This window comes from Neodiprion lecontei, chromosome 2, assembly GCF_021901455.1.
Source record: "Neodiprion lecontei isolate iyNeoLeco1 chromosome 2, iyNeoLeco1.1, whole genome shotgun sequence".
NCBI lineage: Eukaryota > Metazoa > Arthropoda > Insecta > Hymenoptera > Diprionidae > Neodiprion > Neodiprion lecontei.
In genome coordinates, this window is record NC_060261.1 from 44039820 (window position 1) to 44064182 (window position 24363).

General features: G+C 42.9%; 1 protein-coding gene across 9 annotated transcripts in view; it reads left to right on the top strand.

Annotated features, from left to right (window-relative positions):
• LOC107227814 (FH1/FH2 domain-containing protein 3) overlaps positions 1-24363 on the top strand; it is a 76469-nt gene that overhangs the window by 47205 nt on the left and 4901 nt on the right. For 4 of the 9 annotated variants that reach the window (XM_046733074.1, XM_046733072.1, XM_046733073.1 and 1 more), the window contains 16 exons: positions 2824-2882; positions 6913-6980; positions 7127-7232; positions 8868-9381; positions 9539-9798; positions 11122-11253; positions 11864-12206; positions 12301-12932; positions 16793-16953; positions 17069-17251; positions 17696-17815; positions 18035-18169; positions 18272-18414; positions 19090-19378; positions 19536-19659; positions 21028-21195. In XM_046733074.1, coding sequence (XP_046589030.1) covers positions 2824-2882; positions 6913-6980; positions 7127-7232; positions 8868-9381; positions 9539-9798; positions 11122-11253; positions 11864-12206; positions 12301-12932; positions 16793-16953; positions 17069-17251; positions 17696-17815; positions 18035-18169; positions 18272-18414; positions 19090-19378; positions 19536-19659; positions 21028-21195 — 3437 coding nt within the window. Of the gene's footprint in view, positions 1-2823; positions 2883-6912; positions 6981-7126; positions 7233-8867; positions 9382-9538; positions 9799-11121; positions 11254-11863; positions 12207-12300; positions 12933-16792; positions 16954-17068; positions 17252-17695; positions 17816-18034; positions 18170-18271; positions 18415-19089; positions 19379-19535; positions 19660-21027; positions 21196-23961; positions 24045-24363 lie in introns of those variants that run through there. The other 5 variants (XM_046733068.1, XM_015669065.2, XM_046733069.1 and 2 more) reach the window with 4 other exon arrangements.

The following is a 24363-nucleotide window of genomic DNA, read 5'->3' on the forward strand; positions in this document are numbered from 1 at the left end:
AACGACGTTGTCAAGTTATCTAATCCCAATTTTACGCGCTGTTAGCGGCACCTTCGGTGCTCCCCGAAATCAAACTTTACTTTACAGGCGTTGTAATTTGGTAGCGTGTATTTTGGTAAAAGGTGATAAGACAATGCGTTCGTTCTTTATAATTCTTCTAATAGTTAACGGGTGAGTCGACGTCGCGTATTTGTAGGTGTATATGACCAATTCTCTAGTGGGGAACAGTTCACCGCAAACTCTATCGGTGGATCAAGGATAAGTTTACATATTTGATGTGAGCACGAAGATCTTGTTCTCTCTTAACGCAGCTTTTCTTTGATCCGGGTTAAGGTTCACCGTTCGAGGGAAGATAATGATGAATTCGCAAAAGTAGCGAAACGGCCTTGTTTTACAGTATCTTCCAGCTATTGGATTACCTGCAGTTTTGGCATCATGGCAATAATTCATTTCTGTCAACAAAGGAGCGTTCACATCCGCTATTTATTCCGAGATTTAGTGCGTAGAAGGGAAATCATTAGTACCGTGTTACTTTTATCGACCAGTTCAAGTTCCTGAGGGAAGATTTTCGAAGGTCAGTCATTCGTTCCCGATCCCCTGATATCGTTTGCAATAAACGTTATCATAATTAGTAGACGTTTGAAGGCGGCAAGTTAAATTTGAAAGAATGTCTCGGTATGTAGTCCAGGAACCCTTAATTCAACTGCGGGGAATAAGTCGCGAGGATGTGATTTCTCGACTGGCACATCGAGTCGCGTAATGATTTCGTCGAGGCACCTCCTCCACCTATCCGATTACCTCTGGCAGTCTCGGCAATTGCGGCGGAGGCCTTGACGATGTTCACGGAAGCGTTCACCCTCGGCGAACGCCGATCACTCACGCGTGGCCTCCTCTGCTCGTCGTTAATTTACCCCTGGCGTTGGGTGCGAAATAATAGCGCACCACGTCTAGACTCGAAAGACAGACGTACCGAAGGTGCGGGTTCATCCGTGGCTCCTCGCGTATGCTGCGACCCCGCCCGCTAGCGTGATGCCAACCGTGTTCATTTAAACTTGCTAATTACCGTAGCCAGTAACTCTCTGGTCTCGAGTCTACCCAAGTCTTACCTTTTTTTTTTGTCTGTCTATAATTCCTTGGGACAAATCGATTGTTGCAACGCATCCGGCTTAATTGATTCTTTATCGACGAACCGAGGTGGCAGCTCAGACCATCAAGTGCATTCCCTCCAAACACGGCATAACGATGGGTTCCGGTCGCTAACGATAACAGTAATCGTATTGTCAATCGTCATGCTGAGAAGGATTGTGAAATTGCACATCTTGCGCTGTCGTGAACACGAAAGAAATCAGTCTGGCAATGACTTAGCTGCTAGAACCTGCCCCTGACAGGCTCAAGTGCACTTTCGCAATCAATCACGCGAGTAGCGTAAAATCTTATCAAAGTTGGTAGAAAATTCTTTCCTAGCAACTTGTTGTATCACTCCTTGCCGACATTGGTTTTTCGACTCACTCGCCTGTTTGCCCGACTTGACTTCTCTCTACCCCGATTACAATATAATTGCATGGCCATTCTTCGCTCGCTTGCTTTTCGGATCGAGAGCCAATTAGCGGGCACAAACCAACTGCCGAAATTATCAGTTTTCAACGAGGAGGTCGAAAAATCAGTCCTAATCGTGTTCAACTAAAAACTGCCCCTGAAGATCAAGCCCCGTATATTTCACGATACAGCAGACAAATTAAGGTAACGTGAAAAGAAAACGGACGAGCTACAAGTAGGGGTAGAGGAGTTGTTGCTTGGAAATTTTTCGTCCTCAGAATTCACGAACCATTAGGCGAGAACAGTATTTTGCTGGGCCGTAAATTACTCTGGAAGTATCGGAGAAATTTTTATGAGAAGTATTCTCTGGTTGTTTACTCTCGGTATTCATTACACCGATACTTAAGGAATCACGAATTCAATGAAAGAGCACGATGATAATAGATGTGTATAATGAATATACAATGGACAACACCCATCTGTAAATTTGATAGATAAAATCAACAATGGGCGAGGCATTGTTATAATAAATAAATCCCGGTTATTCCGATAGACCGTGAACTTACCACCAAATTACTAGAAAAACGATTATCTATGTATTTCATACTTAGACGTGAATATCAGGCAGTAAGAAAGTAGTACGTTGGTAGACGAATTACATGCATCTCTTCCCGGTAACAACAGGAAGCCACTCATCACACGTGGCTCATCTATTTTCCCACTTTTACGTCGGTGTCGTGGTTTTTTTCTTTTTTTTTTTCTTTTTTTTTTACCTTTTGTCTTTCGGCGTAAGTTTCTCACAGAGTTCGTGAGAACGTTCACATCAGACTTGAACTTGAACCACTCTGTAACTCTCTAACCAGGTATTATCAAGTCCATCCTAGACTGCAGATGTGCGGTTTAAATTGATGGATATAGCACAACTAGGCGACAGTGGTTGCCCAGTCGTGGGGTGGAATTGTATCGACGCGTTCGTTCAACAAGTCAATTTAGATCACAATCAACATTATGTTCTTATTTAAACAATTCTGTATTTATACATACTTATTATAGAGTATAATGTTAAATACAGAATATACGAAGGTAACGTAGACTAAACGATTTCAATAATCTGACGGTAAAAAACCCTCAATTTGGATGGAAAGTCGTAGCCTCAACTTTTTTCTCGTGACAGTTTAGCATTGTTTATGAGTTGGGGCTTTTTTCCGTAAGGGCAGTAAGGCTTATAGTCTGTTCTCTGTTCATATTATTTTCTAATCGATTTTGTCCTTATGTTTTGTGTTTCAGTCGCAAGAATTCTATCGTTCTGAGGACTCAACTGTCCGTACGAGTGCACACGATAATCGGTAAGTTTTCCACCTTCTCATATCGCAGATGGTGAGAGTGACTCCGTAATCAATGTACCTGTACTTACGCATGTATGGTCTTGGAAGCTGTATACTCACATCGGAGAGCGACGTATCTTGCATTGCGAGAATGACAACGACCTGATCGCTGCACGGACGCAGCCAGTCAGCCAGGCCTTTTATCAAATAATTATGAAATATCTCGATGAAACTACACCCTCTGCAATCTCGGTGAACGGGGGAGATGACTTGTTCGATTTGTGAGTCATTGCTTCTGGGCGATGAAAAATATCTTTTCATCAATTGCGTATCCACGGCATGGCGTTCGACTTGATTCTGGGGCGTCGTGTCGGGACGACAGGGCCACGGTGCCGTCGTTTGACTGAGATATTGCTGGTGAATTGAATCGACATTTAGATCAGCCGACAACTTGCCGGCAGTCACTCCGACGGGGACGAGGGTAGGGAATACAGATCCGTATCTTCGATCCACGATTCGCCGACCGCTCTCACGCCCGTATCCTCGTCGACCTTATCAATCTGCGAATCTCGCGTCGGCGCCCTCTTATTTCATATTTCCCGATCAACGACGTTCATGTTGACGTTGACGTTGACGGTAATTCAGTTTACCGACCCTTTCAAAATGATCATACATACCTACGCTCATATCCCTAGTTTCTAGTAAATATCTTTTATACGCATCGAGGCACCTTTTGTCGTTTGAAGACATCGAATCAAAGAGACTTATATTCTATACATCTGTGAGAATTATTCAGTTCAATACGTCTTATTGAATCGGCCAATCGGTAAATGCGTATCCGCACTCTTTCACTGGATGGTAAGAATAAGTGAAGTTATTCCTACAGATATGGGTGTTGGAAACGAGAGTTTATTTTAGTTTCCAATCAGTATTAAACATCCCATCATCCATGGTCCTATTATGCGCGATGAGTTTGATCATCGCATCGCAATCTTACCTTGGGGTGTTTCAATCAAAATATCTATAATAGCATAAGGGTAATGAATTCTCGATAGTGTACCTAGATACAAGCATCTACGTGGGATTCATCCATACCATGCCTGAAACGGATTTGCCCTTCACCGTTCAGCAGCTTCTTTTATTAATGAGTTTCAATTCACCTATGTTTATTATACTTTGGCATCGTGCAGCTCACGATGAGGATGATTAAGTCGCTAATTGACCGATTCTACCGGATCTAAGGAAAGATAGCGAGAAAGAAGAAAAAAGACAGAGTCGCGGTTGAAAAGACAGCGGTTGGAAATAACAGCATAATGTGATAAACGAAAAATGGTACGGGGCACAAACCCGAATGGTGCTCTCGAGATGCATCGTACTACCGCACGATATACTTACGTACGGGACTCGGCCGATCCGAAGGAGGTTTCGGTGACGTGGAACACGATCCACCTGCCTCAACGGCTTCGTTCGTTGACCCTGCGCCTGCAGGTCTGGTGCGTAGGTAATAAAGTTCGGCGAGAGAGGAGAGTCCGAGAGAGATGGAAGGTGAACGAAAGAGAGGGTGGCGCAGGGGCATGACGGAAAAAAGTGTAGTACCTACAACTCGAAGTCTGGGGCATTTTATTACGTTCTTCAACGGTTCCGAAGCCGGTCGCGCCGCATCGTTCACCCCGTCGTTAAACCTCTCCGTCGATTGATCGATGCACCCTAATTCCAGCCTTTCTCATTACATTTGGACGTGCCTCGTTCATTTTTCCAGAAGGGCCATCCATAGTATCCCACAGTTGTCTGATTTCGAACAAATACACGGTGCGAACTCTCTTATCGTTTGCTTACTACGTACGGTTAAAACCTCGTCATTATACTTTTTCCGTAAATGTGTGAAATGTGAGAAAACCAGTGTTTGTTCCGGAAAGATGGATTGATAGGGGGTAAGAAGAGGTTGCAGCTGAATTTCAAAGTCACCGTGTACACGCACCTTGACTCCTGAGAGACCCGGTCGCTTGATGAACTCGCGGGCTCTGGCGTGGGAGGAGGCAAGGTGGGAGGGGGGCGGGGGACAGGTAACCGGTCCCATGCGGAGGATCCGCTATTCTTAGAATCGGGCCCTCCAGCCGGACCCTAATTACCTCTACCTGGAACCCTATGCACCAACATGTATTATGCATTCGAAGATTGCGTGACATTCCCCGATTATGATGTGGTGGGAAATTTTTCGCAAGGCTCTCTTTTGCTGGAATAAGAACAAGTCAGATTTCGTTTCGCCACTGCTGCATTCGTGTCGAATAACTAATGACGATACCTATAACTGACTACCGAATCACTCGTTTACACAGGATTAAGCTCGCGCGACGGGTTGGAATCAGCTCAGATGGGTACAATAAGTTCCAGTGTCACGAAAAATTACTGGTATCTTATCTTGAAACAATCTCATCAGCTGTCGATAAGAAGTTCGGTACGGCCGAATTCTCCACGCCAAGTACTGTAATCAATTTTATTGAATCTATACGGACTTTGCGAATAGTCAAGGTATATTCAATACTTTGAAGGCGGGGACGCGGTTGCCCCGAATAGAATCGAAGATATCCACTACCGCAGGGACCGGTTGTTTTCGGGTGAACGACTTTGGCGCTTGAACTCTCCGTCTGATTCGAACAAAACTGGCTTTTCAACTCACACGCGTCGCCAAAACTTATTTTCGTGACTGTACTTACTGTAGCCGGCAAAGAAACGAAAAGCCCGGGAACAGAAGACCGTCATTAACGGAAGGCATTATTTGATATAACCGTAAGATGGCACCTCCTCTATCTTCGAGGTCATAGTCAAATTACTCTGGGTATAACGACTTTCTAATTTTGCATCCGTCGCGTCGTCGTAGCTATGTTTTCGATTATCGGGCAGACCGTTTGCATCGCTAGAAGTAGCTACCATTTATGAAACTTTATCTTTCAAAAAATCGAGATATAGTCAAAGCTGGAAATTTTATTGCAAGATGACCGCTGGACTGCGTGGACTGCTGTTTAGACTATCAATGTTATAATTTGTAATTAATTAGATATAACTCTTTTTTTTTTGCAACGTAATACCGTAAAACTTGCTTGGAAGTGTGTAAATGCGGTAGGTTAAATGCGGCACTGATAAATTGGGGGGGGGGGCTAGTAACATCAGCATCAGAAGTTGCGAAGTTTAATTCGGGTGTGCATTAATCGGAGTCTCTGCCCGTGCGCTGATGCACAGATTTAAAACAGGAAAATTTTACCGAAAATGAAACATTGACAATGGAATGGAAACCGAATAAAATTATGTATACTTATGCTGTACACATATTTTATCATGTATAGTGTATGCATATACACATTATCGTGCTCAATTGTCCACATTAGGCCCGGAAGAAAATAATCCTACCAAGATCTCTAACCAGTTTGCGCGATCAGCGACAGTCCGGCCAAGGTTTTTCTGAGAATAACAGTAATCGGATGAAAGTACCAAGGAGGAGGGCTGCCCGGAGACTATTTCCATGTAACTCAACTACAAAAGGTCCACCCCAATTATCCCGGAATTTAAACATGCTCTCGCGCGCCCCGTTAACTCTTCGCCCGGACCGTTAACTTGGTTATTTTAATTGAGGGTTGCAATGCAAACTGTTACACAGATAAGACCTCTGAAGAATTTATACATCGAGTGCAGGTACCGATACAACAAGTCGTATACGCATGTATTGCCGGAAACTTTTGGCTAAAAGAGTGTGGACGCAAAGTTTTGAAACAATCGTGCAAAGGCGGAATCGAAGGAGATATTAGTAAATTTGATCAAAAACAAGATTCCTGGACTGTTACCAATTTTTCATTGCCAATGTTAACCAAGAGTGTCCAATTAATAAAAACTTCAGACAAGTTACAGTTTCTTGTAATCTTTTTAACGCTTAATTTATATAATTTGTTAAATTTCGATGAGCTTCTTTTGTCCCTATGCAAATGCAATACATCCAAAAAAATTCGACATTCTGCGAAAGAAAACCGATTGACGATCCGATGTTCTCTGGTTGTTTCAGAAAAATTGCTCAACAGCGAAGGTAGAGAGCTAAGGCGGGCCTTGTTCTCTCTAAAGCAGATCTTCCAGGTAAGCTTAACCTCTCCACCTGAATTCTAGTGAATTATCACATATCCAGTTTTGCCTAGCTACAGAGCTGAGCTATACGTCAAGTGGTGATAATGTCTCTGCCTTCCGTAACAATCAGTACATTTCTGTTCGATATTCCGTTGTAGGAAGACAAAGATCTTGTACACGAGTTTGTACAAAATGACGGACTGGCCTGCCTCATCAAGGTTGGAAACGAAGCTGACCAAAACTACCAGAATTACATACTTCGCGGTGAGTATATCCTCATGCTGCATTTACTAGTATCTATGCACGTGCGATAATTTCATTTAATCGACATTACGCCAATACTAGCATCGTTATACCGTGGAGTACTCCGTCAAATCTAATGAGTAAGACGTGCAAAAGTTGGACATGAATGCTGCCCCGGACGTGGCCGTGTACAAGTAGCTCGAGCCGCTGTGTCAAACCTGAAGCATTTCGTGTATGAATTCATGAAAGCATAATGTAACAGCGTTGACGTGCTCGTTACGCCATCGATTCTTTGAAGTCGTTTTTTCATCCCCTCTCCGTTCATTCTTTCCCTCTTTGGTCTTCCGTTCTTTCCTTTCTTTCGTGTCACAGTAATTATCTCATTTATGATTCTCAACATACTTATTCACTTTGCGTCTCGTTTCTTCGCTGGCAACAAATTATGGTATGGGATGGGTTGTTGCATCCGAGGATGATGCGAAGTAGATCAAGGCAGCCAATGTAGGGATTAGTTTAATGTTAAGAGTGTAGGTTTATGTGAAATTTTTGAAAACACTTGATCTGTCACAGTTACCAAAACATCATTAACGATAATAGTTACAAGAACAATAATAATAGTAATCATGTACACAAATCTTTGCGCAACAGCATGCCGCGGAAACATCTCCTAATGTGATACCTTTTGAAATTCTGAGCACGATATTATTTTGTGTCTCTCCGAACGGTAGAAATACTATCGCTCGTGTGGGCTCAACGTGGAAACGCGAAATGCGTCCAGTTGACTGTCAATGAAAGAAGCTCATCTCTTGGGGGACAGATTGAAAGACAGTTGGTTAGATGAGTTTAAGGTAGAGGTCCGCAAAGAAATCGTTTATACTCGTTCGAGTGGTTGTGGGTAAGACCGCGGAAAACTGGAATTGGGCAGGTTGAATTATCTCGAGTGGTTTGCTGCTCACCGTCTCTTACTGCACAGAAATTTCATAAACGAGTGCCCGAAGAGTTTTCAGTCCGTTTTACCAGAAACTCGGCACGGTTACGAACTCAACTTTCCACGAAATTCGATACGATACGAAATTATTCGTTGCGGAAGCGACAGTTCCGAGGCCTGGCTCTCCGCTAGAGCTACGTCATTTAATTAGATTTATATAGAGACACCCGCGCTCCAACGGCTTTAACAAAAATTGAACCTTAATGTGAAAAATCAGATCAGAGAAACATTCTTACACCCGTTCTCCTTATATCTCTCGAAAAGCAAATATCCTCCCTCGCTTTGGAAGAACGTCCTACTAGTTTGAAAGTATTACCTTCGTGATTGCAGAAATCGGGCAAAGGCTTGAACTGGTATAATCAATCGAAATACGATCTTCCGTATCTAATTCAATAGCGGCGTTAGCTTTTGTCATTACTACGAAAACCGTCCGTCACTACTCGCATTATAATAGGCATACCGCTAATTGGCTTCGGGGGGCGACGAGCACCAAATGACACGACATCGGTGCTTAAATATTGATTCCATAACGTCCGAAGCACGGCCCTTTTCCAATGTATGCCAGCATAAACGAAACGTCCGAATATTTTTACCGTCTTGGATCCCGGCATTATGTCTGGGAATACATTTTCCTTTCTTCTGTTATCGTGTAACGGGCACGCGAGCAGCCCTCGGTCAGGTGATGCTGTACGTCGACGGAATGAACGGAGTTATGGAACACGGACAGACGGTGCAGTGGCTCTACACGCTTATCGCGAGTCGCTTCCGTCTGGTGGTGAAAACCGCTCTGAAACTTCTCCTGGTATTCGTCGAATACGTCGAGACGAACAGTCTGCTCCTGGTGAGGGCGGTGAGGTCCGTCGATACGTCTAGGGGCATGATACCGTGGACGAACATCATGAAGCTCCTCAAGGATCACGACGCTGCCGACACCGAGCTCTTGATATACGCGACATCCCTCGTCAATAAGTGTCTTAACGGAATACCCGACCAGGACACCTACTACGATCAGGTCGATTGTTTCGAGGAGCAGGGGATCGAGGGTATCATTCAGAGGTACATGTCCAAACAGGGCACTGACCTAGATCTCCTCAGGCAGTTTCAGATATACGAGGCTGTACTGCATCACGAGGACGGCGATGACAGGGGCACGCCCATACGTCAGCTCGATGACAATATCAGGTGAGATATCGTTTATTCTGCGGAATATACGCGCTTATGACGCATGTGATGTCGGCACGACGACGTACGAGTATTCGTTGCGTGACCCGTGGAACTATGAATTGATGCTCGTCGTCGGATTGCCAGTTATTAATTGCTTGTCGTCCGAAAATTTCAGGAAAACTCTTCGAAACCGGAAGTCGCTAGTGGATTCGCACGAACGACGAAAGTCTCGGAGGCACTCGACCGGCACTTCCCCTCTTTCGATGTCCTTGAATGCTCGCCTAAGTCCGCGGCTTAATCACACTTTAGGTCTCAGCTCCCTGAACAGCACCCTGAATTCAGCTTTGCCAGATGACGGCGACGAGTCGAGTAGCTCCCAGAGCTCTCAAGGCCTAGGAGATGTTCAGCTGAACGGCAGCTACAAGGAGAACAAGGGTAAGAGAGCACGTCATCTCGTGCCCTGCGGCCCCTAACAATATTCCTCTGACGCTAATTCAATTTCACCTTCCCCCTATCCACTTATACCTAAAGTGTGTGTGTATACTATATGACTATACTATACCTACATCTATACATATACACAGGTATGATTACTTGGCTCTGATTATTTTATTTGCTTGGCCGAATGCGAGGATAGCGAATATTAATAGTACATTTTCAGCCGATCGTTGGAGTAACGTCGTTGTACGCGTGAGGAAATTCATTATGAACAACACCTGTCGATCCCTCCCGGTCTAAATGTGATTTATAATTTGAACACCTACATTGTCAACTCATTTTCAGTGTTTTTCTCTTCATGTGGTGCGAAAAAATTCTATCTTTTTATTTTTATATAATCCAATTTATTGCTAATGGTCGAAGCATTTCTCTTACCAATTTCTGGTATGTGATAACAGTGTTATAAATTCACCATTGTGGGAATCGTTGCGTCAATGAATTTGAACTTCACCGCCCACTGCCATTAAAATTTCCGCTACGTAGCTGCGAAATCAGAATTATACGCTAGTCTCATCTTGCTATGCAGACCAAACGCAAGTATCGTGCTTATCTGAACTTAACCTGACACATATCGTACACCTTTAACGTGGCCATGCTTGTTTCGTTACTTCCTTCGAATAATTTATAAAATAATTAACTTACATATCAGAAATTTCATGAGGATTCGGCGACGTAGGCCTTTAAGAAGATGCTACAGTTAAAAGCAGTTATTTCAACCGTTATCGAAGCCTACGCAGCACTGATGTGAAAATACCGGAATTAGCTCAATTCTACATGTAATGTCGAATGAAAACATCCAAAAATTTATTTGCTCCATGCAAGAATAAGACCAGGAAATATGTACCAACAATATGATTATTTGATTATTCAAACAATTCAATTGCAGGTGTATATTTCCTGATATTATTATTGCCTGAAATTAAATTTTTGTTGGATGTTTGTCATTGGCATTGCATGTAGAATCATATTTATTACGGCATCCTCACGGCAGTGATTCGTATAGGCTTTGATAATAGTAAATATAACTAACATTTAACGCGGCCGGTAAAAATTGACTATAGCATCCTCTTAAAGCCACTCAAGGTATCCCTTTACCTTCATTATTGTGCAGAACCCTCTTCGCCGAATTCTCGCGGTATGAAGCTTCAGATAAAAACAAAACTTTATAATTTCCTGTATTAAATATCAAAAATAACAACCGTCAGCCGCGCTGATAATAATTTTCAAAAAGCTTTTCTTTGAGCATATTTGACTTTGCAGTCGACGTTGGTGTTACTCCGGCACTGCGACGGCGTCGAGAGCGTGCGGAGAGGCAACGCAGCTTCATCAGAGAGCAGCAGGAGGCGACTGCAAACATGAGGGCGTCCATTGGCCACTCGGATGACCAGGAGAGTAAGTCTCAACGACTATTAGATCAGATTATACGATAAGGGTTTGCATTAACGTACCAGTACCTTTTAATCACTACAATTGTATTCACTGACGGACGCAAAAAATCTTTGTACCCGATAACTAAGGGGACACTAGCTACGCTGGTTCCCAGGTATGATTGAACCGATATTGCAGAAAAATTGGAAAAATATTAATAGGCTCTTTGCGATACTATGCGAAAAGAAGAGATTTGTTGAGGCGACTGATATTTGGCTGAGCGAAACGTGGCGATAATTCACGAGGGCATGAATATTTCTTCAAGTGAAAAAAGTTTCACCTTATTGAGAAATAAACGACGTTAAGGGATTCAATATTCTTTTGCTGCCGCTAAATGCGTTTCTTGAGACTAAACATGTTCGGTGCATTCAAAAAATCCTTCGTTTGGGTGTATTGCTACAAATTTATCAGCAAGGATAGTCATTGCATTTCTTTCAATTAAACTCCACTGATGTACAGTTTTGCAAATTACACACTGCAGTCCGAACGATTATCATGCGAAAAAATCTGACAATTAGCTTACGCGAGCGGCTAGAAATTTCCGAGCTGATTATTCTTCGGTTTCACCTCAAAGGTTCTCTTCCAACTAACGGTCATCGCTACGCGAACGGATCACCATACGACGGAAACGCAGATTCACCCTCCAATAAACTATCTCGCGGCAGTAGTAGAAAAGATTTGACCCCCCTGATGAACGCAGCTAACAAGCTTGATTCCGAGGAAAAGAAACCGTGGTACGGCAAGAGCCCGGACGAAGGCGTCGAATGCGACGAGGGAAATCACACCGACGACGACGAGGAGCGGGATCGGCGAGTAGTTCTGCAGGTCAAAAGAGAAGGAACGGTCAAAGACCTTACCCAGAAGTTGGCTGCTCAAAACCTCATTCCAACCAGCCCGGTCGAGGACAAAGTCTCGAGGTAAATGAATCGTTTTACTGAGGTTCCTTCGCGCACCTTTTGACCGAATACGAATTCGGCTGTACTTCACCGTCACCTGTTACTGCGTTTTTAGGATAGGCGACATGAGCGGCTTAATATCGAAGGCCAAGGAGGGCTTGGCGAAATCAAAGTCCAAAGCGGACGTCCTGAAGTCACCCACTGGAGATAATATTCCAAAGATCACCGAGGTCAAGAAGTCAGAGAACGAGTTGCATTGGGAAGAACTGGCAAGCAAGCTGTCTCGACCTTTAGCCTTGTGCGATCTCGATTTTACCGATCTCAACTCTGAGGACGAGGTTGACGTTCTGAGCCCCGTTAGCGTGGTGAACGGCGTTCCGCCTCCGCCGCCTCCCATGGCTCCTTCTTCTGTGCCAGGACGAGCTCCGCCTCCGCCACCCCCCGGGGTCCGGCTGCCGCCGCCACCCCTCCCCAACACTTCGCTCCCTCTATTTGGGGTGAATTTGAAGTCCCAGAGGTCATCTCCGAACGGGGACTCGGCTGGCTCGCCGAGAAGTCCGATCCTTGCTAACAAGAAAAGCAAGAAGACGGTTAAACTGTTTTGGAAGGAAGTTAGGGACGATCCAATCATACTTTCGAGATTGGACAAAAATAAAATGATATGGGATGAGCTTTCTCCCGTACTCGTCGACACTCAGAAGCTGGAGCATCTCTTCGAAAGCCGTGCAAAGGACTTGATCACGAAGGTGGGGATAGTCATCATACAGTTTTTTATGTTAATTAATTATGTAATAAGCATGTACGGGAGCCAAGACTGACTATTCCTGTAGTATTACATCATCAAGAATTTTAGTGGCCTCGTAGCAAGCGAAGCAGGTACCATATAAACTATTCAGTCGAAGGCATCGATTGCACGGAAGTGAGTGGTTGGGTCGTACTCCTTTTCATTCGTAATAAGGCGTTTTTAACTTCGGTTATTACGTTCACGGTAGGCATAAAAAGCTGAGCCCTACCTGCATGGTTCAAGCTCCCCAACGTCCGCTGAAATGAGTTTCATTGAAACCTTTACTAAAAAAAAATCTCAGCGATTTATATGCTCGAAAACTTGATATTTGTGCAATAGTTAAATCGGTTGTAAGGTTCGTTCAGAACTACGAACGCGTCACAGCGAAAAATTGTCACGGGTTGAAGTTTTTTTGTTAAAATTTTGCACGCTGCCGTTTCACTCAATTGAAGGTCATAATTCACACCGAATTCCCATAATACAACGTCAACGATACTAGAAAGTGGAATTTCGAATTTGTTAAGTTTGCTGCATTCCTCCGTTAAAGGAAAAAATGTAACTTTAGCTTAAATCCGGCGACCCGCAGGGCACAGTAAACAAGTAGTCGAGTTTGTCCTGCGCATCAATGGACCTGGCTTCACTACGTTTTATGTACGTACCTGTACTCGTCGAGTCACGACGTTTCGTTTAATAAATTTCAACTTTGGAAACGCGACGCAGGTATGCAATAGGTGAACTGAAACGCTTCAGTTTCACCCTCAGCTACGACCTGATTCCCACTGCGGCGCGCTCACGACTAGGCGACTGTATAATGTAGTTCCATTTGCTTTGCAAATCGCTCTAACCTTGCTATTTCCGAAACATTTTGACCACGCGTCCCCACCGCGTACCCTGGTGCTCTCGCGGTATTCGCTGTTGCAGGCTTTTACAGGAATTAGGCGCAATTTGAATGTACAAATCCCCGAGCCGCGCTGCTCACGTCGGACCTTGATATTGCGAGAGAAGCAAACAACGACATCGTCTGTTTATAATATAGGTATCGCCTTTGTCCGGGTGCATGTTAGTATTACTAATTATTACCCGGTTTTCATTTATCTCGTCGCTGAATTTTATATAATTTCTACTCAATCTCGACTTGTGCGGAAATTCGGGATTGTTTTTTGTTTATGAGGGTTACGGATAATCAAAAACCAGCGCTAATCTCGATAGAGAATTTACTGTGTGGATTACTGCGTCCATATTCAACAACAACGCTTCATAACAAGTATTCAGGATTATTGCGATTAAAAATTGAAAACTGATCGGATAAGAAAGTTATCACTAGTACAGCAATTCAATGACAGGAATAATGCTAATGGTAGTCTCGAATGGTAACATTGACGATGACGACAACCGGGTACGGATGAATGTGATTACAATGATGATGAGGATGATAATGGTGGAGGTGGTGGTGATGGTGGTGGTCGTAGTGGTGGTAGTGGTGGTTTACTACGAACCAAAACACACACAAAAATAATTTTAAATAATTAAACAAAACAAATGGAAATGAACCACCTAATCTTGTTCTTGTATTCTTTGCAATCTTGTTGGTGCGCGCACGATACAAATTGGCATGCTGGAATTTGACAGGAGGTGAGTCCTAATTCCTTAACTTGACTTTTAAACTTCTTTTAACTATGAAGCTTTTTAACACGCAATGCCGTTGTCGTCGTACATCGATTTCATTAGAAGCTATCAGCGATTAAACCAAATGTAGAATTATTTTCATAATTTACATTCGTGTTTTGTTGATTTACATGAAATTTTTAAATTTAACGAAATGGGAAACACGGCTAAATATATATATATATATATATATATATTTTTTTCAATTTCCGGAAGTAAATTTCGCAGTCACAACAGTGATCTTTAATATATGCAAATATCTAACGAAGAATAATTTTTGTTTATATCATTCAGTTGTATATAATGAAAATATCTTGCACATCCTTGTCCGTGGCCAGTATTTTGTGTTTTCCGATCTTTTACGCGTTGCAAATCCATTGCGATTATCCTACGCTCCGTTCTTATTCTATCAGCTGTAATGAAAAATGACTAGCTTCTGATAAAATCGCCCATACGAACGACTGGACCCGAGGATTCGGCTGACATGTTTTATGGTTATTTGGGGCTTCGTAGTGTATAGTTATGCCTGCTAACTCATTTGTCTCAAGCTGTTCACTTACATGGTTGACTATTCTCAGCAGTTCTGCAAACTCATACTTTTTCGCTTTGCCTAATGTGGTTAGCAGTTAGCTAAAACGCAGCCATGCGGTTTCATTCCTAAGAAAATATAGTAACCAAAGGGTACAATTCAAGTGTTACATAGGTAAATTAACGGCATAGTATGTGAAAATAACTGACTTTGACTGTGGTGCCTCAATGATAAGCAATAAGATAAAAGGTGTAAGGAGTTTTTCTAAAGTAGTAATTTAGGTGAATGTTGAATTGACGTCAAAACATTTGCCGGCTTATAATAGCTTTTCACAGTAATGTAAGGTTTTCTGTTACTTGTATAATTATTTATACGTATGCAGCCATAGAACTTTTTTTTTCAATGTGAGCTATGCTTTCTTTGTGCGTTTGTATTGTTGGATTAAGCATGTCGACGAGGTATATACCGCCATTGGGGCTATCAGTACGTATCGCTGTGAAGATAGTACAGTGAATTACCGTCTCACACTGTCATGTGTGATGTTTTGACACTCGTAAGCAGGAGAAAACAATGGCTGTCAACGCGTAAATGAATTGAAATGCTCAATTTACGTTTACTATTAAACACTATACATTCATTGTCATTACTTCTGAACTCAACGCGATATCGAAAAACCTTCACTGTATATATTACAGTAGGTACTTGTTTTAGATGGAATATAACATAGGTTTTTGCAATATTAAGCGTCGCATGGGCCTATAAACAGTGCACCATGCTGCACTTGTACGGGAATTTTCCAAGATTTATCTAATGTTTGGCAAAGCTATGGCCGGAGATAGCTCTGACACTCGCACATCCGATTTCCTATTGTGGTCCCACTTGTGCGGCCCAGCTTACTTATATTTTTTTCATTCTACTGCTAGGACATTTTAGTCGCACAGAAAGACTTCTTGACTAGAAGATCATGAGTATTCGGATTCGTAACAATAAATCCTCGTGGAGTAAGAGTTTTTCATCGAAAAGGAGTCCATCCAACGATAACTGAAATGATTGGTCTGCTTCCAACTTTCTCAGTTTTGAACCGCCTCACTCATATCCTAGTCCATTTTCAAGTGCAAGCGCGAGATTTTTATGGCCTACGATCAAGTGAACTATTTACACCATGATGTGTGTAAATCAGGGTTCAAACTGTTTCAACCAAAACAAAAATCCTTGTCAAGTTACGGTCGGTTTTAACAGGTGATTATTTTGTTTAGCTTTGAAGTTATCCCTGGGGCTATTACTTGGATGTATTTCCTGTTTGAATTGCAGAATTACGTTCCATCGCACGTATAGTATTTCCTTGTACGCACATCCGAACCTTTTAATCGTTCATTTTTATCACACCCCCCCCCCCCCCCCCCGCCCCCCCAACCCGTTGCTTCAACGCCAGCCGAGGTAGATTTCTAGCCGCTGTTTTTGTCGAGTAACAAACGAATGAGAAATGTCACAGAAGAGACTGAGAGAATGAAAAGAAGAGGCGTCTCAGCTTTTAATTAAAAAACAGACACATGGGTGCTTGGTTTCTTTTGGCCGAAATACTTTCTCAGCAATCGTATTTGTTACTAACGTTAGTGTAATCCAACGAACAGAAACAGCAAGAAATGAACAAAAACAAGGAAATCATCGTTCTGGACCACAAAAGATCGAACGCAATAAATATCGGAATGACGAAGCTGCCACCGCCAAGATCCATCAAGACCGCAATTTTGAAAATGGACGCTACAATCATGAATAGGGAAGGAATTGAGGTGAGAGGCATAAAATTAGACATCGTATCGCAAAGGCATTATACTCTCGCATCGAGATGGCAGAAAGTTTCGAGAGATCCGATCATTTTTATTTCCTTTATATTTGCTTTCGTAGAAACTGTTGACAATGTTGCCAACCGAGGAAGAAAGATCGAGGATACAAGAAGCCCAAGCTGCGAATCCAGACCTTCCTCTGGGTTCTGCCGAACAATTCCTCTTGACACTGGCGTCCATCTCAGAACTTCCCGCGCGATTGAAATTGTGGGCTTTCAAACTCGATTTCGAAAACTCCGAAAAGGTGGGTAAAATGGTGAAACACAGTTTTCTCGGTCGTGTGTGCACGGATTCTTCAACGATGGCACTGTACGGTACTCTATTATGAATAGACGTGGTCATGACTGTTGAAATTCCTGCGTGAATATAGAAAGTGTTCTTCCTCTTCGAGACACAGATTTGTAAGAATGTCTGTAAGTGTTTACATTTTGGTATCTTACGCTTCTTGGTGCGAAGCTCGTAAGACAGTCAATGACCGTCTAATATTGAAATGCGGATATGCATCATCAACATTAATATTAATCACGAGGCAATATTCATTTTGTGAAAAATTCCTGCATCGATCGGTCTTTAATTGAATGATCGCAAGATAACCAAATTATATACCCGATGCATCGCATGCGCCTTCTTATACGTCGTAGGCCCATCAATGTTTACATGGATGTTAGTCGTAGATTCGTGGTTACAGGAAATAGCGGATCCTTTGATGGACCTGAAGCAAGGAATGGAGACTTTAAAAGTGAACAAGACATTTCGCGGAATTCTGAGCACGCTTCTCTCGATCGGGATATTCCTAAATGGAAACGAGGTACCTGTACCGAAAGATTGCAAAATACTGTCTGGTTAATTCCTTAATTCCTCAGCTGTGACGGTAACCACATGAAGCATTTCTCAGCACTCTGCAGCTAATCTTTTGTGTCTGAAAATTTTTTACCATGAATATTCACCTCGTTTTCTTAGCTTGATTAATAGTCTTTCATGGATCACGGAAAGACTTTGAGCTGATTTTCGGGTAATCCCATTTCAGGTGAAAGGATTTCAACTCGAGTACCTGGCCAAAGTACCTGAAGTCAAAGACACTGTACACAAACACTCTTTGCTACATCATCTCTGTCACATGGTAATGGAAAAGTTTCCTGACTCGACCGACTTGTACTCCGAGGTAAAATACTTGCACATTGTCACTTATTTTTCTATCTCAAGTTTGGTAGCCAATCTAACGCGTCTCTTACTCTCCTTTATCGATACCACTACATCACAATAGATCGGTGCCGTGACTAGAGCATCAAAGATAGACTTTGACGAAATCTCCAGCAACATAGGAAAGTTGGAAAACGAGTGCAAAGCATCCTGGGATCATCTGAAATTGATTGCCAAACACGATGGTTCGACCATGATGAAAGTGAAGTGAGTAACATGAACTAGCGTGTCATTTTTCACTTTCTACTTTCCGTTAGCTCAAAGTATTCTATCGACTTCGATTATTTCGGCGTGCTGCAAAAGGATACGCGGTAGTGCCTCATTAAATATTTCGCGGCACGTCTGTTTCTGACAGTGATTTTACAGGATTTTTTATCCAAAAATAAGAAATTACAAAAAAACGATGCTTCTGTGGGAAAAATTTAACAGTAAATCTGAAAGCTTTTTACTATGAAAGTTGGCTCTTGCCCAACCAATTTGCCATTAATTACTTGGACCGCATTTTCCCAAGCCTCTATTTTCGATATCCTTTACTGTAATATTTATTATTTATATAAGGTCTTTGAAGCTTCCGAGGTTTGATTCTGAATCGGACTTGGCTACTAGGATGGAGCCACGTTTGCAAACGGTAAACATTGCATTTTACGAAAGGTCGGCAACATACCGTTTCCAATCGCGGCTTCATCCCGGAAGCCAAGTCTTATCATTGCAAGTATGTGTCATGCATACTTACATGCGTAATACATGTATGTATTAACGTTCACAAAACTCGGCCTCAGCTGCAGCAGTTCAGGAAACTCCAAAAGATGATCCAGTAGATGTCACAGTACAAGAGACATATCAAGCTTTATTTCGTTCACCACTGCATTTCAACCGCTGTAGTGTTATTTTCATTTATTCCAGGATGTCTGACTTTCTGTCTGATTGTGCCGAGCGTATAATCGTCCTCGGTATCGTACACAGACGAATAATAAATCGATTTCACAAGTTCATACTTTGGCTGGGTATACCCCTCCATCGTCTTCAAGACACGAAGCCAAACGAGTTTTGTAGAATAATATCCGAATTCGCTCTCGAATTCCGAACTACAAGGGAGAGGGTAATACAGCAGCTGGAGAAGAAAGCCAATCACCGCGAGAGAAATAAAACGAGAGGAAAGATGATAACAGAGGTAAGGCAAGGGGCGATATATATAGTAAACGTGCCTATCGGCCACAGATCAAAGTGGTGGGTCACTCAAAACTCATTTCTTCTCCTCTTGGAGTCAACCGCGTGGTCCGAACTGGTAAGCAAAGCTCCGCCTCCGGGGGTTGTCCGCTTTGTTTCAGGTTGGCAAGTTTCGAACAAAAGAAGACAGGGAAGACGCGGAGCTGAGACAAGTCCTGGGATGCGATATCTCAAATGTCGAAACAATTCACGGAACTCTGCCGTGGAGGAGACAACGAAAGGAAGGTACGTTTACGAAGGATCAAATGATAAATTAGAGGAGTCGCCGAGGTGAATACACATCCACTTATACAGACGGAACACCCCGCCGCGCCCATTTAACGATTGATCCGAACCGGGGTTTGGGAAGTACCTACTCGGTATAAAAAAAAGTTACGTTGCTGACTTCGCTTCGTGATTCTCGAGCCCAAAGCAGGAAACAATCTTTTTCAGGCATGATTGCCAAGCGGAGTGTCTAGTAGATTTGACGATGCGAATAGTGTCACTTCGAAAATTCTCTTTTAGGCGGGAATGCGTTACCTGACTTGCATAATTCTTCTGAGTGTTGGATCTTGTGTCAATTCTATTTTATAAAGAAGGAACGTAGCGAATTTCGTGCTTGATGAAAAAGACTTACATTGTTAGGAGAAAAAAAAATAGACAAATAATACAACGTCCGTTTTTAAATCTCTAACGAATTAAATAAAGCTAATGGCGGCTGTAAACACGATCGTGTAGCCGTGTACGAGACGGAAAGGAAAATGCCCCCCTGCAACAGTAAATAAATATTTCCCATCTATCCGCTCGACGACTCAATCACAATAATTTTTAATCGAGGGCTAAAGGGGTTTCCGTCAAAGCAAAGATATACGTATGTATATGTATACCCCGGCAGTTATTACTAGATGAAAAAATATCCGTCGGTTCATTATACATCCTATTTAATTCAACGAATCAAGTCGGTATCCACTAATTTTCCGAGATATAGCCATATTGATAAGCGAAGCTTTTCAGTCGGTAGGAACGAGTGATTGCCTAACACTTTTGAGGATGAGCTGTTGATTATTCGAAAAGTGTTCTAATAACTTTGAATATTTCTGTACTTGAAACGAATGCTGACTGTGTGCCTACACGTGTGGCACTAGATAAACCCCACGAGCTGAAATAAATTTTCGCGGCCTGTTTTTCAAAACGACGAACGCGACCGTAACGCAAGATTTAAGGTACCTACCCCTCTGGGATACGGGAGTATCTTTTCTTTTTGGATGCCCGCGACGATATCGTAAACGAACGCAAAATATGAAATACAGAGGGACTTCCGCTGGTTTACAACGTGCGACGCATCAGGCTGTAACGGCCGGGCCGTTTCCGGAGGTATGGGGTTCCTATACTAGACCTTTACAGAAGCACACAGAGAATGAGGAATAACAGGGGGGTGAGCTTAGTCGTAAAGCTGCCGCGGCCCAGGCTTGAGAAAACTCCCTTATTTCACGGATCCCGTAGAAATGTATCGAAATGTATCGTCGGCGTGAAAAACTTCATCACGGAATGCAACGCCCTGACTGGCTGATTAATGATTTAAACCACGCTGTGGGCTGGATTTTTGTTTTTCAGGTCGCACAGTCCTGGGTCCCCTCTTGAGGGACGAATCCACGAATGGCAATCTGACCGACGGAGATGACGAACTTCTCGAGTCCCTCGTCAAGACTGCAACGAAGTCTCCGGCCACGAGGACGACACCGCGTGAACGAAAGCGGACACGCCACGCCGATCGTAAGTCCCGTAAGTGTGATCCTCGCACCCCGCATCTGCACAATACAACCCGCAACACGCTGCATCCCGCGCACGAGTTCTTCCATTCACACATCTCAAGTCAGATTTGCCATTAAGGGCGCATCGACAGAAATATCAATTTTTTTTCCATCTCACGAATTGTCTCAACAACAAGGCGACAAAACTTCATGCTTGAAGGAGATCGTGATATGCAAAAGAATTTGACACACGGTGATTGCGTATTTTTCTACTATCTACCTAAGCGCACGTTTGCCTTATGCTCCGAGTTTTCCATCACAACATATTCCAGTAGCATGAGTCGTGACGTCGATTATTTTGCCATAATTGCATAAACTACGTGACGTTAGAATCAATGGGCGCTGAGTCAACGGCTTATCGGGAACCGATATGTCTTTATTGTCAGTCCCGACTTCTTTTCTGACCCGACATCATATCGTATTCCGCAGTGGTGCCTCTGAGCTGATCAGACAAATCGTATAAATGCCATTCGTACGCTTCTCGGGGTTGGCTGCTCGCAGAAGCGCATTGTGTGCACACATACGAAATATCAACAAGGAAACTAACAAATTCACCGATAGTTCAGACTGCGGATACAGGTATTCGCTGCCGTTGATCCTCGACGATACCCGACTTTTCTTTACTGCCAATTGAATTCGCGTTGTTTTACTGCCATCCTCGAGGAATTTCGACATGTCCACCTTTCCAGATATCATTTTGATTGATTGCGTTTCAGCAGTAGGTTGAGAGATTTTATGACGTCTATTTTTCGCAATATGTAAAGGCTTATACGTTATCAAGGAACCTCTAGTCGATATCATCGGAGACAAATCTTTTTTCTTGCAACAGAATCGGTGGCAAAAAATTTATCCCCGTGACAGCAACTTTTTATCCGTTAGCTTTCATACGCGATATTCGATGAGCGAGTGTGGTCTTCTCGCCTGTTTGCTTTTCAAACGTTAATGTTGTATAAACACCGGTTAGAACAGTACATACCAAAGTAAGTAGGGACTGGGAAATTCTCCGGTATTATCAACAGGTACAAGGTTATCAACCTCTGACTGATGAGAATTAAACCATCAATCCTACAGAGAGTCTTGATAGAATTTTGTGTAATGAATCATAGCCACAACAAAAAAATTAGGAATCCTCGAATGTGAAGCCCTCACGCTGTCGAACATAGAATGCCTGTACAGACACTTGGATTGATTTTGATCCCTTCGATGTCCTAGTAATTTTGCGAACCACGGTTTAGGACGAGCACCGCTTGCACCGTCGGCTGCGCGCCTCGGGCCAAGCAGCGAGCGGAAAAAAACCCGAGGTGCGCGGCCGGCAGTGGCAACGGTGCTCATCCAAAACCGTCGGTCGCAAACTTACTAGAGATATCGAAGAGGTCAGAATCAAACTAACAAGGAACAAGGAATATCAGGTCGATCTCTCCGATTTGATTTCTTTTTTGATGTGTTATAGTAGACTAAAAATTAAACGACCCATATTTCTTTTTTATCTGCCGTTAAACACTTTAAGGGGGTGAAACGAACCTTCAAAATAAGGCATGTCGAGGAGCGAGTTGAGTTATTGGTTTTTTTTTTTTTTTTTTTTTTTTTTAATTGAGAAAATTACATTTTCCATTTCTTGTGATGAGAAAACATTTCCAGTTGGATTGATTGAAAGATATTATATTCTTGTGGGTGAAATGGCCAAATCGCCGGTCGATATGCTTTACTTTGGAGGGTGGTTTCACCCCCTGAAAATGTTTAACCGCGGATGAAAAAAACAAAAAAAATACATGTCGCTTAATTTTCAGTCTACTATAACGTATTACAAAAGAAATCAAATCGGAGAGATGTATCTGGAACACCTTCCTTGTAAGTGTCTGTACACCACGGTTATACTTTGTAATATGCTGTCTGAGCTACTGGGGTATTGACCAACTCGGAGGTAGGTGGAGGTTATCGTTTGAAGTTGGGTAACGCTGACATCGTCTATAAAGCGGACGAGAGGTATTAGAAACAAGCGTTGTGCAGGCAGCTATGATATTTCGAAGAGCTGATTCCTGCTGCTCCGGGTGGACCGGAGTGGCGCATGTCTCTGCGGCTGCTTCAATTAACCGAGCTAACATCATCCAAAAATATCTACTAATGTATTTTAATATTCCAGTAGCGCGAACGTGAACCATTGCTGATCCTACTATGTCGTTTTACCAAGAATTTATTGCAATTGTATCAGAGCGATTACGTGCAAAGAGTATGATTCTCATTTCGAAGTTACTGATATTTTTTAGGGCTAATAACGGAGAATTCATTGCACCTGGTCGCAAGAGTTGAGAACATTGGGTTGACGTTTTTTTTTTCAAATTCAGTATTGAGCTTTATCCTGATCTGCAGTTACTCGAGTCTACGGTTTGTGAAGTAACCGATCGGATGCCTACTTCTAACATTCTATAGTGCGTAGAACTTGTCTGTAATTGGTGGGTAAAGTGCATGGTTAGAATGAATCTCGTCTTCGATCTGGAGGAATAAAGGACTCCGATAAATCTATTCCTGCAGCAACGCTCTCGCTATTGAGGGTAGACTACACAGAAGGGGCGCTGGGATGTCCCGATGATGCCCAGGAGACCCAACAGACTATACTATCCGTATACTGTGCCGTTGTGTGTGAAAGGCGTATGTGTATAATAGGCACCGATCGATATAGTAATGCTGCAGGTGGTGGTTTAAGGTTCTCAAGGGCTTCATTTCTCTTTTGTCCTAACAGTGAAGCGATCTCGAACCCGGGAGAACAACACAACGCCGGAAGGTTATCAGCCGTGAAGAACTATTCACGTCGTCTGCCACAAGGTCCATAGGTTTACGATCTTTAGCATGATGTTTTGTCCCTGTTCCAACACATAGTGTGTCTTTGTCGCATGCCATTGTCACTCGCTTAATATCACATGGATATATTACAATCCGTCGTCTAAGTCACTGAAATATAAAAATACTGGAACGTGCCCTGCAGTAGGAAAAGCCGTGTCGAGAGACACCCTCACAATTGGCATCTTTTCTACTGGGGTCACCCGTGAGCGGTAAAAGCATTGTACAGTTACTAGAAAATGTCACTTTCCGGCATATCTGTGTCCATTCAATATCACTAAATATATTTTCCCTTCATGCCAGC